This window comes from Vitis riparia, chromosome 4 (genome assembly GCF_004353265.1).
Source record: "Vitis riparia cultivar Riparia Gloire de Montpellier isolate 1030 chromosome 4, EGFV_Vit.rip_1.0, whole genome shotgun sequence".
In the NCBI taxonomy this organism is placed as follows: domain Eukaryota; kingdom Viridiplantae; phylum Streptophyta; class Magnoliopsida; order Vitales; family Vitaceae; genus Vitis; species Vitis riparia.
In genome coordinates, this window is record NC_048434.1 from 20,784,302 (window position 1) to 20,799,215 (window position 14,914).

At 34.9% G+C, this 14,914-nt stretch overlaps 1 protein-coding gene across 1 annotated transcript; it reads left to right on the forward strand.

The window, feature by feature from the left end:
* The first annotated feature begins 500 nt into the window (after nucleotides 1-500).
* Nucleotides 501-13,101, forward strand: LOC117912637 (alpha-mannosidase). The gene is made up of 29 exons (XM_034827324.1): nucleotides 501-886; nucleotides 977-1,060; nucleotides 1,360-1,448; nucleotides 1,549-1,723; nucleotides 1,941-2,060; nucleotides 2,148-2,231; nucleotides 2,318-2,389; nucleotides 2,520-2,633; nucleotides 3,485-3,585; nucleotides 3,698-3,791; nucleotides 4,141-4,308; nucleotides 4,431-4,517; nucleotides 5,297-5,362; nucleotides 5,450-5,506; nucleotides 5,658-5,877; nucleotides 6,140-6,276; nucleotides 7,177-7,242; nucleotides 7,341-7,400; nucleotides 7,623-7,694; nucleotides 8,374-8,421; nucleotides 8,528-8,647; nucleotides 9,625-9,690; nucleotides 9,854-9,966; nucleotides 10,075-10,159; nucleotides 11,267-11,377; nucleotides 11,451-11,546; nucleotides 11,631-11,678; nucleotides 12,135-12,203; nucleotides 12,665-13,101. The coding sequence occupies exons 1-29, from the start codon at nucleotides 677-679 to the stop codon at nucleotides 12,851-12,853; spliced, it is 3,021 nt and encodes a 1,006-aa protein (XP_034683215.1). The 5' UTR covers nucleotides 501-676; the 3' UTR covers nucleotides 12,854-13,101.
* Nucleotides 13,102-14,914: the final 1,813 nt, after the last annotated feature.

Here is a 14,914-nt window from a genome sequence, read left to right on the forward strand (position 1 = left end):
TGTTTTAAAGAGAATGATATTTACTCGAGAGGAAATGAATTATAATAAATGGTATGAGAATCAATTTCCGATCCTGATCCTAATCCTGATCCTTCCTTGTGTCACAATACCAATATGTGACCCTTGTCGTCCACAAGGTATGTGTCCCTTTACTCGTTACCAAATGTTGAAATTAATTATCATATATGGAATAGACAGCTCATCTCACAGTTCATGTTGGTGATACAAAATTAGCTTCATGGGATTGTTCTCCAAAGGTGTTTATCCACTAGAAATAATAATTACTCACTTTATGGACTAAAATATTATGACTTAGTAAATTAATGACTTTGAAGACTTGCAGTTGCTTGTGGTCTGTCACTCTGTAAAATGTCTTTTCCTTTTGTTTCACAGATTCCAATGTTAAAATCAAGTTTGTTTTTTCCCTTTTCTTTTCGTGCTCGTTGTACTTTAATGGGGAGTGTTGACAAATCTGCAGAAGGCAATAATATTTATGGTAAGCAAGCTAGGTGGGCCGGCTGGCAAAGGGCAAAGGAGAAACCAATGCCCATTTGTCACTATTGAAGAAATGTCAACAGTCTCACCCGATCACATCGACAGCTTTTATCAGTCACTGGGTGTATAAATGGGATGCAAACTCCATGGGTATTGGTTGAAGGGATAAGGGTTTTGAGATATGGGTTCAGCTCCAGCTTCTGCTTTTCTCTGCATATTTGTTGTTCTCTGCTCATATGTGACAGTTAATGGCGGTTATATCAAGTACAATACTGGAGCTGGGATTTTTGAAGGCAAATTGAATGTCCATTTGGTTCCACATTCACATGACGATGTGGGGTGGCTGAAGACAATTGATCAGTACTATGTGGGATCAAATAACAGTATTCAGGTTATTGATTGTTCTTTTGGGTGTGATTTTTGTAGGGTTTTTAGATTGTAGCTATGGTGAATTGTGTATTTTCTTGGTGATCTTGTGCAGGGCGCTTGTGTTGAGAATGTGTTGGACTCGGTTGTGGAGTCATTGCTTCGGAACCAAAATAGAAAATTTGTGTTTGCTGAGATGGTAAACCCACAAATTGCCTCTCTTTTTTTTTTTTTCTGGTATTCATGTTTGGATTGACTGTACATGCCATTGACTTTAATTTGGGTTTGATGAAGTCACAAATTTGCTTTAATTGGTGATTAGCTTGGTTGATTTATAAGCAAAGCAATTTACTAAAATCAAGTTCTGAGAAAACACCAATGGGAAGTCAATGGAGAAATCAAGGCAAATTGTATACTGTTCCAATCATATCTGCATTGGCAATCTGTTTCTCTAACTCAATATCGTTTCCTAACATTGTTTAATGTGAATATGGATAGGCTTTTTTCAGTAGATGGTGGTATGAACAAAGTGAGGAAATACAAGAAACAGTAGGAAAACTTGTAGATGGTGGCCAGTTGGAATTCATGTATGCAGTTAGTAAAGCTGCTTGTCATATGTTTTCGTGATTGGTAGCCTTTATGTTCTCATGGGCACATGCTAATAGATAGATGCATCTTTGCCCTCAGAAATGGTGGTTGGTGCATGCATGATGAGGCTACAGTCCATTACATTGACATGATTGACCAGACAACCCTAGGTCATCGCTTGATAAAGAAGGCGTTCAACAAGGCTCCTCGAGCTGGATGGCAGATTGATCCATTTGGACACTCTGCAGTTCAAGCTTACCTTCTCGGGGCTGAGGTACAAAATTTATAATACTCAATACAGTGAACACTTTTTGTTTTTTAGAAACATGATTATGCTCTTTAGTATGTTATACCAATTTAATCAATTTTTCTGGTTCCATTATACTCTGTTGCAAGCTATACACTTGATCATTACTTATGATGAATGTTTTCATTTCTTTCTGTTTTCCAAGGATTGACACTTGATTTATTTTATTGAATTGATTGTGTAGCTCGGCTTTGATTCTGTGCATTTTGCTAGAATTGATTACCAAGACAGAGCAAAGCGCAAGGAGGATAAATCTCTTGAAGTAATATGGCGTGGGTCAAAAACCTTTGGTTCCACATCTCAGGTTTGAACTGCAACTTCTGCTATGCTCCTGGATTTTTTCTTCTTAAATGGTTGGTGACTTCAGTGTTTACATGTGGGGCCTCTGCAGATATTCACAAATGCGTTTCCTGTTCATTATAGTCCTCCAAATGGTTTCGGTTTTGAAATCGATGATTTCTCCATACCTGTCCAGGTTTGTTCAATGAGAATGAGATGTTGCAATGTTATGATGTTTCTTATTGACTAAATCCCTTCATCTGGTACATGTTGAAACTGCAGGATAATCCACATCTATTTGACTACAATGTTGAACAGCGAGTTAATGATTTTGTTGCTGCAGCTTTAGTCCAAGTAAACTCTTAGCTTCCATAATTTTTTATGTATTTTTTACAGCTCCTAATGAGAGTAATGTTAGCCATACATATAGCTGACATGAAGTTCATAAGCAAAAATTTGTAACTTCCATCACCCTCATGTACAGGCAAATGTGACACGGACAGACCATATTATGTGGACAATGGGGGATGATTTCCAGTACCAATATGCTGAGACCTGGTTCAAGCAGATGGACAAACTAATTCATTATGTTAACAAGGTAAGAAGTTTTAGGATGAAAATTAAATTCATCTACCTTCTGGCCTTTACTAACTTGCAGCATTCAAGCTACTTAAGATTAATGGCCTTGAAACTTCTGGCAGGGGCACTTTGTTCTGGTTGAGAACAGGGGTAGAACAAGTTTTTTTTTTTCTTCTTTTGGGGGGTGGGTGGGGGAGCGTATGGGAGAACGAGGAGGCTCATGGTTGTCTTGGCAGGGTGACTTAACATGAGCTTCACAATATATTATACCACCTGTATTTTGTGATTCAATCAGTATGTATAGCCCAGAAATGGTGTTTGCCTTGTTTAAGAAAGAAATTATGCATCTCATGGAGCTCATGTTGAGGCAACTCTAGGAAGCCAACTTTACAAGATAGTTTTGAACAATAACCCTAGGAAAAGTGGCAATATAGCTTTCAGAACCTGTGGAGTTCACCCAAAAACAATTGAAGGGACAGTTTTCCTAGGTTTTAAAAGCTGTATGGCTACTTTCCCTATGGTGATTGTACATAACCATTATCTTGAATGATTGAATTCCTAGAGTTTCAGTATCGAATATTATCATGATGATGCAGAACTTGAAGTGAGTGCTTAATCCCTGGGAAAAGTGGCCATACATTTCCAGTTTAAAAGCCATGTGGCCACTTGATTTTTGGTATCACACATTATCTTGTCGATGCAGAAACCATTAAACTCACTTTGCTCCTTCAGTCTATTCCTGAAGTACGCCCAGACAGTTACTATCAAGATTTTTTAAGTTAGCCTTTAGATCATGACTTCTTTTTTGGTCATTTGATGCATTTTGTTTATATATAATATGTACATTTTGAATGAGTTTCGTTTTCACAGGATGGTCGGGTGAATGCATTGTATTCTACTCCATCCATGTATGTTGATGCAAAACATGCAACAAATGAAGAATGGCCACTCAAAACTCATGACTATTTCCCGTGAGCATTACTTAATTCTTTATTTATTTTTTTGTGGATATGGAAACATAGTGGGAATAGTTTTATTGACCTAATATGTTGTAAACTATGGTTGTCTAACTGTTGCCTACAGATATGCAGACAGGATAAATGCTTATTGGACTGGATATTTTACTAGTCGCCCAGCTTTGAAGCGATATGTTCGAATGCTAAGTGGATATTATTTGGTATGATATGAGTCACATTGTCTTCAGAGTTATATTAAGCTAGAATGTTGAAGGGAGAAGCTCTTTCTGATCTATTCTGTATACTTGCTATACTCGCCACAAAGAATGTTTAAAATGTTCCATAAGAAAGTCCATTAATGAAGACATATGGTCACAAAATTGGGTTTTACATCCATATTGAGCACAAAGTACCAGATTTAGTCACTGGTTATGTTCCATGTGGACAGGGGATGCATCTTCCTACTACTTGGTCATGGATGACACTCGTTAATCTGTTTGTGATCTTTGTGTATGCCTTGAGTTTTAGTAATATATAGAATTGAAACAGTTTTCTTTTTGTGTAAAATAGGCAGCACGCCAGCTTGAATTCCTGGCTGGAAGGAGCTTGACTGGTCCCAACACTTTTAGTTTGGGGGATGCTTTAGGAATTGCACAGCACCATGATGCTGTAACTGGTACTGCTAAACAACACACAACAAATGACTATGCAAAGCGCCTGGCAATTGGGGCTTCTGAGGTTGGCTGCTCTGCCTGCAAACTTAACCTTGTGGTTTCTGTTTCTTTTCCTCTTGCATTATGTTACTTATTCTAGACCAAACTTTTAATTAATATTCTTTGAAACACAATAACTTTTCATAGACAGAAGCCACTGTGAATTCAGCTCTTTCATGCATAGCTAGTAAAAACTCAGGTCAATGTGCAGCATCCACATCGTCATTTAGCCAGGTAATTATTTCACATATTTTCCTTTGTTCACATGGCTACATGGGTGTTGAATTTGTGACTGCTAAAGTACTTGTGCCATGAAACAAGAAGATGCATTTTTTGAATTGCATAAACTGCAATCATAAGCTTATGTCATGCTACAGTTTTGTATATAACCGTGTGCACGTGACTTACAAAAGGAAAATGTAAGTAAGATATATTTGGAACACCACAATCTGAAAATAATGCACCTCCAAGCATTATTGGTGGTGACTATCCTCGATTTTCATGTTTGGCCTGGCATGATTTGACGTCGTACCCCCCCATGAATCGAACCAGATCGAAACATTCAGCTGTCGACGGACAAACTTTGCCGAAACGTCGACCGCAAACGAAGGATGGCCAGGCCCCGGTTCCCAGGGTTAGAGTATTCCCTATTCAGGTAGGGCTCAGAGGGGACACATGGCCCCCCAAAAAAATAAAAAAATTAGCCTGCAAAATGAGGTATTGATCCTATGACCTCAGTTTTGAAAGAGAAACAAACAAACTGGTGAGCCAAACATTGCTTTTTGGCTCATATTTGCGCCTTCCCCCGTAACTAAACTCTGTCCTTTGCCCCGGATCCCATTTCTAGTTCCACCCCTGCCAAGCATTCATGGTGCAATAGGTGTTTTTATTTCAAGTATGTGTCAGTTATTTGCATTGTTGGGCAATTATGCCCACTAAACCACTCAAGCTGATCCCCATTAATTTAATGATGTTATCCCCTTTTTTTTTTTGCTGGTTAAAATCTTCAACAGTGCCAATTACTCAACATAAGTTTCTGTCCACCAACTGAGGAAGATATTCCAGAAGGGAAGAGTTTGGTAATTTTCCTATTTTTCTGGATCCATGGTTAATAGTTAAAATTTCTCTTAAATATTTCTCCATTATTTTTAAATGTTTAATTTCAGGTTGTAGTGGCATATAATCCTCTTGGATGGAAGCGTACTGACTTTGTGAGGATACCGGTGCGTGAATGCTTGTCTTTGCTTTGCCCATCTTAGAGCAAGAGAGTTATATTTTTTCTTTTTCTTTTTCTTTTTAATCTTCTTTTCCTCTGTATGTGTGAATTAAATATGATATTTTCTCTTCAATACCTGAAAGTGATATTTCCCATAGGTCAATGATTCTGACTTTGTTGTCCAAGATTCTACTGGCAACACGATTGAGGCACAATATCTTAAGGTGGACAATGTTACAATCAACTTAAGGAACTTTTATACCAAGGCCTACTTAGGCAGGTCACCAAAAAATGTCCCTAAGTTCTGGCTTTTGTTTCAAGTATCTGTGCCACCTCTGGGATGGAACACATACTTCATTTCTAAAGCATCTGGAAAAGGTAGATATCCAATATTTTCTCCTTCTAGATCATTAGTATTCTTAAATATCATACTATTCTGAAATGTCATTTGATGTATATTTTTATTTCATAAGCAGCTGTTCTCATATTGCCAAGTACACTACTTATCATTGTTTTAAATCTCATCAAACTCACATGTGAAAAGAAAAATAGTACAAATTATGGGAGATCATGGCAGAACAAGCTGTAACTGATTTTGTTAACTAATTATATTCTGTATGCATCTACTTTTGCTCCACAGAAAGTAGCAGAAGTGGATATATCACTGTGATGGACAGTCCTCAGAATGAGTCCATTGAAGTTGGACCTGGAAGTTTGAAGATGTCTTTTTCTTCTACCACTGGACAGCTTGAACGGATGTTTGATTCTAAGACAGGGGTAAGCTGCCTCACATTTCCTTTAAGTGTTGAACCAGTGTTTTTTGACAAGATGAACTGGGGGTAAGCAGCACCAGTCCAGTTTGAATGTCCTATGGTTAAGAGCATGTGCAATGTCTGTGCCTTAGCTTGAATAGTCTCATGGTTGAACCCCACAGGGAGGTCTGGTTCTCAGTTGTTCAATTTAACTGTGAACAGGAATACTACAATCATCCTGTTAAGACCAAATCTTTCTGTTTTTCCACACTTAGTCAATCACAAGCAAACTATTAGTTTGATAAAAAAAAATCCCTTTTAAAGGATTTCAATTTTTACTAGGTTTGTTTCTTGAACTCTTCTTCTTTTTGTTGGATGCTATCTTTCAGTCACCCAGAGATATTGTTGGAAAATTAAAATTGGTCAAGTTACAAAATTGAAGTCCCATGGTGAGATGGTGATGTTGATATATAATAATCTAAATAATTAAAAATCATTGGTGATGAAATATAACAAACAAATGTCTTTGTATAAAATAGTGTGGAATTGTAACAATTTAATTATACTGGTATTTACTGCTTTTGGAACATAAGAGCCGAAACATCAAGCCCCTCTGATACTTCTTGTGAGTTCTCTGTTCTTTGGTTTGGTTTACTTATATGTGTGATCTATACAGTCTTGTATTTCATGGTTATTGGGCACTTGTATTATAGTCTTACAACCAATGTTTATAGAGAGTGGCAGTTTTTTTTTTCCTCAATATCCTTGACATGCTGACAAATCATTAATCCTCTATGCATAACTAAAACATAGGAAAAAAAATTAAAAAGCTACTGACAAAATTTGGCATTCAGTTTATAGAAATGTTATGAAGGCTGTTTCAGTTAAACTGGAGAGCATCTCTAATGATTTTGCATTTTACCAGGTTGATTTACCAATACAGCAAAGCTATCTCTGGTATGGTTCAAGTGATGGTGGATTGGATTCCCAGGTACTCAAATGCTGTTCTTGGATTAGGACTGACTGTATAATTGAATCCAAGTTGGTGCAATGGCTTTTGGCTTGTGCTTTATATTCTCTCTTTTGCAGCCTTCTGGTGCATACATTTTCCGGCCTAATGGTGCTCCTCCAACAGTTGTTTCAAGATCAGTAAGCCATCTATTTTGTCTTTTCTTTCATTTTTATTTATTTATTTATTTTTGCTATAGTTGTTTACTTTTCAATTAACAACCTTCCATTGAAACTTTGCCCAAAGTTGCAGACAATTTGGCAATGGTATGGTGAACCCTTTTCATAGTTGAAGTACTGGAGCCATAATAAGGTATTTTCATCTTCTTTGTCAGTAACTAAAATGATTTGTTAAACTTGCAGGTGCCCTTGAAGGTCATGCGTGGGCCACTAGTTGATGAAGTCCATCAACAGTTCAGTCCATGGATCTACCAGGTTGTCATCTTAGCTATGGATTTAGGTCATTGAGGCAAAACTGTTTGCATTATAAGATCCTGAAATTGCTAATTATTTCTTTTAACTAGGTTTTTTTTTTTGTCTTAGTTTCACAATTATATTCATCTACCTTGAAAATATGTTATTTGAATTAGTGGTGATCTTGTCAAGACCTTCCTACAAACACAAACATGTTGTACACATGGTGGGTGTGAACGTGTAGACAGTAAATAACCAAATCACTGAACCTTGAAATGTGTAGCACATATGAACAGTGGACACAACAAGAATATCATGTTTCAATCTGGGAACTTGGGCATTGAACACACCAATACCCGAATCTTGACAAGGTAGCATGGACATTATGTTACATATGCATTCACAATTTTTTTTTTTTTTTTATCGAGAATCTAGTTGTGCACATATGGAAGGACCAGAGAGGAGGACAAAAAAGGGCCTTAGTTTGATAGCAGGGATTGCGACAAAAATAAAAACCTTTAGAGTGATTAGACTCTGCAGTCAGGGATCTTCTTCACTTATTCATAATTCCATGTGTTATGTAAGGGCTGAATAAGACAATCTTTGACCTTGATCGAGTATTGGTAATTTTTCTTTTTAATTCTTCTTGATTACATTGTCTTCCTTTCTTTTTGACTAGCCTATTTCTGTTGCTTTTCAGGTGACCAGACTTTACAAAGACAAAGATCATGCTGAAGTTGAATTCACTGTGAGCCACCTTACTTGATTACCTTGTACACTTTATGTAAGCTGAATAAAAAATTTAATATCTATGTACTTGAACTGAGTAGTTCTGACAAATTTCTGAATTGAAGATTGGTCCGATCCCTGTGGATGATAGTGTTGGAAAAGAGGTCATTACACGAATGACAGCAAATATGGTCACAAACAAGGTGTTTTATACAGATTCTAGCGGAAGGGATTTTCTAAAGCGGGTAACATTCACAAACAATTCTTCTCTTTGAATGTCGAAAGTTTTCCAATTTCTCTTGGTAGCCTGGTATTTATAGTGGATCCATCATCTAACAACTTAAGCTTTTAGGACAAATTAGTAGTTTAATATAATACTAGAATGTTGATTAACTAGAGGTCTCAAGTTTGCATCTTTTCTTTTGTTTATTCCTCTATATGTTTATCTGTAATCCATAAGTGAAATTTGTCTCTCCACTTAGGGGTATTGAGTCTTTGGTTGATTGCTCTGCATTTCACTGTGGGCTGAAACCAAACCAACTACTTGGGATTGGCTAGAACTACTTTTCATTATATGCTCTTTTTGTCTTGTCTTTTTCCCCAGTAATAAGCATAGTTGAACTGGTAGAAATAGCATTCTAACTTTTTATAGTTTTGTTTTTTTTTTTGTTTTTTTTTTTTCCAATTGGTGGGTTTTGATCTAAATCATGGTTAGATGATTTATTTGTTTCCAAAGTCATTTAAATGATTGGGGCTAGAAAAGGCTCTATAGATGGCAGTTTGCTGTCCTATTTTACTTCTTGACTTCAATAGAACAAGATTGAAAATTGCATAGAAGTTAGGTTTGAGTTTGTTTTTCTACAGTTTTTTAAAGATTCAATTGAATTAGGTCCAACTAACATAGTCTTTACATGCAAGAAATCTATGATCTATCAGAGAAACATATCCAGTGGAGTGTGCTTAGGATTGTGATTATCGTATTGGTAGAGTGGGAATAGTAGCCATTCAGAACTTGCATATTTGGTGATACCATGTCAACATCATTTTATAGAACTTTATCTGTGATTCCTTTTATCGTCTTGTCATCACTTTGTTCTATCATATTCTTTTGCGAGTTTCCTACATCCTCAAAATAACAAACATTACTTCTTTGGTGGAGTCTCACATCCTAAATTGAGCACTTCAGTATAAAATTGAATTCTATAATCATGGTTCTTTGCAGGTTCGGGATTATAGAGAAGACTGGTCTCTTTCAGTGAATCAGCCAGAAGCAGGGAACTACTATCCAGTAATTTTCTGAACACTGATTTAACTGAAATGGGCAGTGTGATATATCTACACCATGCTGCTATCCATTGCAGTTTTGTTAAGTTCATATGTAAATTAAACCATAACTCTTTTCAATGTGAGGCATACTAGAGGGCTGCTGATTTTGATCTTTTCTTCCCCAGATTAATCTTGGAATCTTTACCACGGATAAGAAATCAGAATTTTCTGTCTTGGTTGATCGTGCCACTGGAGGATCTAGCATCAAAGATGGACAAGTAGAGCTAATGCTTCATAGGTTCAATTCTCACATTATTTTATTGTCCAACATTTAGATGTTTTTCGTACTTCTGTTATTACAGACATGGACACATGTTAAACTGAAATTTCTTCTTTTTGTATGAAGGCGTATGATCTTTGATGACGGTAGAGGAGTGGGTGAAGCTCTTGATGAGACCACATGTGTTGAAAATACATGTGAAGGACTTACAGTATGTTATTGTCTTGCTCTAAGCATCTTATTATGTTGCAACCTGATAACAGAAGTTTGTTAACCCTCTCCATACACTGTCTGCTTTTTTCTTTCATTTTCATGGTTCTTCTAGACAAAATAAATGGCAGTTGATAATCTGATATGAGAAATCAGTCATTGTATGTTCCATAAGCTGATCTCTAGAATGACTGGGATAAATTCATGGTAGATATCTTAGATTTTGCAGGAATCATTTGCATTTACTTTTGGTTGTATGATTATGAGGGGTTGGGTTAGACAGGATTAGTGTTAATTAGTTTTTGCTGCCATTTATTGATAATGGCATTCCATTCCAGGTCCTGTCTAAGTTTCTTTTGCCTTGCTATACAATGCTAGACTTGTGAATCTAATAATCATCTCAGTGGGGCTATGCATTACATGGAAGTAATAACCCATTGTTTTAAAGCAATTTTAATTTAATATGTTTTATCATATTCTTTAAAACATAAAAAAATAAAAGATATCTACATTCTATGAATAAGAAAATACATACAACACATGTTAATCTTATGGAGCTTTAATATTCTGATAGTTCAATCAATTCAAACACACTGCCCTTCTAGTAATACTAAAGTTCATTTTGGTCTTCGATGGAAAAGATGACTTTTTGGTGTGAAACTTTTCATTGATTTATGTGTAAAAAATTGAATGTTTAAGCTCCATTTTGGCACAACCTTGTAATGTTTTCTTCCTATCCTCGTGTTTAAAGATTAATGGAGCAGACAGGATGCCATGTATGATTAGGATGATATTCTCCCTGTGGAACTGCTTACGGAACTGCTTGAGACATAGGATTCCTGAATAGGCATTGCAATTTTATTTTATTTTTCTATCTGTACATGATTTTTGAAAAGTCTGCATGTTCATTCTCAAAGAATTCAGTTGGGCCTTGAACATATATGCTCATCTTTTTATCATTTTGAAATCAGATGTTCTCGTCAAAAGTGGTTTTACTTACTTGAATAACTACTTTCTTTCAGGTTTATCATTAATTGTTGATCAATAAGTTTTTTCTAGGTAAAAATAATTGTATTTTTTTTCTAATGCCGTGTTTAACCTCATTCAGGTTCGGGGAAATTATTATATGAGCATCGACCTGCTAGGGGATGGTGCACAGTGGCGTAGAACAACTGGCCAGGAAATTTACTCACCGCTTCTCTTAGCTTTTACACATGAGGTATGGTGTGATTCTGCTCACAGATTTTATCAGTCCTCATGGTCCTTGATTTAATTAAAAATTGATTTTACAGAAGTTGGAGACCTGGACAGCTTCTCACTTGACAAAGGGAACAGTAATGGAACCCAATTACAGTTTACCTCTTAATGTTGCTGTGATTACTCTTCAGGTGATTGTCTTAAATCATGGTTGAATGGACTCTCCCTGTGTCTCCCTCCCTCTCTTTCTCTCTCTCTGACTTTCTGTTTTGTAGGAGTTGGATGATGGAAGCGTTCTCCTCCGTCTGGCACATTTATACGAGGTGTGCTTCATGCTCTTATATACCTGCTAATGAAACACATAAGTCATTCCATCCTAACTACCTTTAGCTGCTGCATGAAGCCTTCTTCTCTCTCTCTCTCTCTCTCTCTCTCTCTGTCCCTCTTCTCTATTGGTTATTCTGTTGGAGGCATCCTCAACCCACATTACATTTGGTTCTCTTTTCAACATGTTGATGACATAAGTCAAAGATGAGGATTATACTGGAGATGATAACAATAGTTCCTGCTGGATTCTTCTCCAATTAGCTCTGGAATAAAAAACAAAGACACAAAGTGGATAAAAGTCCACTTTGAAAAACTGATAAATCATTGACCTGTTGTTACAACTCCAAAACCAGACCTAAAAATTGATGATGGAATTTTGTCCCACATAGTTAAATATATAGGATAACTCTACTTCACTTATCCACTTATTTCATGCTATGAAATGTTGTTAGGCTGGAGAAGATGCTAAATATTCAACATTGGCAAAGGTTGAACTCCAGAAGATGTTTAGAGGAAAAAAGGTACGTGCAGCTTCTTACATTCGTTTCATTTTTTCCCTCCTCATCTTGGTTGTCCAATATACACATTTGTGCAATGAATTGACCATAATAAATCCATTTAAAATTTGTGCTTATGTTGAGGATGTGTCCTTTTAAGACTTAATGCCTCCAAAACTCCAAAGCAGAGATCTTTTAAGGATCCCAATAGGAAGATACATATCATATCTTTTATGGAGTTTTAAGAGGAAAAGAAGTAGAATTCTTTTTTCAAGAATCCAGAGGAATTGCAACAATTCATTGGTGTGAGACAGTAGTAATGGCTCTAAAGCATGTGTACTTCTCCATGTTATCCAAAGAATTGTTCGTGTTCCTCTGTGGAATGAAAATATACGGATATCCAGGCAGCATACAAGAGCTACAAGAGCTACAAGAGTCATAAAATAACGATAATGATGGTGATATTGCTTTCTATGTTCTTGCAGATAAAGGAGATAAGGGAAACGAACTTGTCAACTAACCAAGAGAAGTCTGAGATGAAGACTCTGAAGTGGAAAGTTGAAGGTGACAATGGAGATGAAACTGCCCCTCTTAGAGGTGGCCCTGTTGATAATTCAACTCTTGTTGTAGAGCTTGGTCCAATGGAGATCCGCACCTTCTTGTTAGAATTTTAAGGAGTTTTCCTTTTTGATGTAATCTTCATTTGAGTTGGGACTGAACTGTTAAATAATCCATGGAGGTCCTTCATACCTTTATTGTATGTAAGTGACTGTAGTCCATAGAACCACTGCCTTCCATGCTAGGATTATTTCACCTATTTTTCTCTATCTTCCCACCATGCATCCTGCACTGTAACTGTGATCTTCCTTCATCAGTTAGTGGAAGAAGTTTAGATGCCATACTTATGGCCAGTTTCTCTTAACTATGTAACATATTTTAAAATTGTGAGTTATTAGGTTTAAAGTAGACAATATCTACATTAGAGCGAGTAGTTAAACCCAATGATGAAAATATCGGTAATCACGGATATATCGATATTTCGATTTTATGGATACCTCGGATACATCAGAGATATATTGATGGATGTTATTTTGATACAAAATATTGATGAATCTAAAATTGATCAAAACTTAATAGAAGTGTAAGGAAAAATTTTTTGAAATAAAATTAGAAGTATAATAGACATTTTTAAGTTGTCTTGTTCAAGAAATTCATATATGTATGATATAATTTATTATATTTAATAATAATATTATACACGTCAATGAAAAATATGAAATTTATAAGTGCATGTTTATTATTAAATTACATTAAATATTATTTGATAATGATATTGTGATATTTAATTATAATATGTCTAATTTAAAAACATATTTAATATTAAAATTATGATCTATTTAATTTAATTGTATTAAATGATATAAAATAAAATGATGATATATGTATAATTTTTTAATATTTAATTAATATATTAATTATACTAAAAACACTATAAAGAAAATTATCATAATAATTTTATATTTTTGGTAATCAATTAAAAAATTTATTTTATTTAATTATAAAATAATTATAATTAATTTGTTCTTTAAAATATTCTTTTAATATTTATTTTATATGATGAGTTTTAGTCTATATATATTTGGTGCAATATATTCAACAAGGTGTAAGCTTGCCCGACTCAACTTCATGATGAACCTTTTGTTTGGGGTTAAATCCGTAATCAATGTCTCGATATTTCTATCTAGGTGTCTTGTGAAAAAAAAAATAGATTATATATATATATATATATATATGTATGTATTATTTTAAACTCATTTAACTTATTTATATAAAGATTAAATAATTTAAAATTGTATAAACTTATAATTAATTTTAATCATATTCTATTTTCTTTGATATTTTCCATTACACAATTAAACATAAGAAAAGTCATTTTTTTTAGTCTTTTCTGTCCTTAATACTTTTCAAGAACTAAATATTACTAACCAAACTAGGCATAAAATTGAAAGAAAAAAAAATAAGAAATTTTTAATGTGGTTCATAAATCAATGGGTAAGTTCTCGCTCTCCTTAATTTTGGCCGCACATGAAAAAAAGAAAAAAAAAAACTTTAAATCATAAAATGGTTAATTATACGATGAGGATAAACTCATCGTTCATCAAAAATAAAAAATAAAAACTAGGGAACACTACCCCTCCAACCTTGCAAATTGATTGCCCAACTCGATTCCCATGAATTTAACAAAGAGCTCAACCCTCGACATCCTCTACAAATTGCAATAAAATTGATTCGGACTTCATAATCTAATATACATAACCTATATATGTATAAGATGCCCTAATCATATAGATAAAAAAGGGTATGAAACCATTAAATTCATAGTAGACAATACTAACAATGAAGCTTTGGAGGAATCAAAACCACATCTCTATATTGCAATTTTGTGATTGACTTTTGTCTTTCTTACTGACTGACCCAAATATGGTGATTCTCTTGTTGCATGCACAACAAAATGAAATTTAAAGTCTGAAAAAGGGACCAACTTTTCCAAATTTTTAGTTACATCTGCACTAGGACATGTGAATATATCTCAATTGCTTTAAGAGTGCATTTGAAAGTAATTCTATAAAAAGTTTCTACTATTTCTAATACCCGAGTGATGAAAATTTTCAAGTATTAAAAATATTAAAAGTACTTCCTAGAATTATTACTAAACATGCTTTTCTTTTACTTGA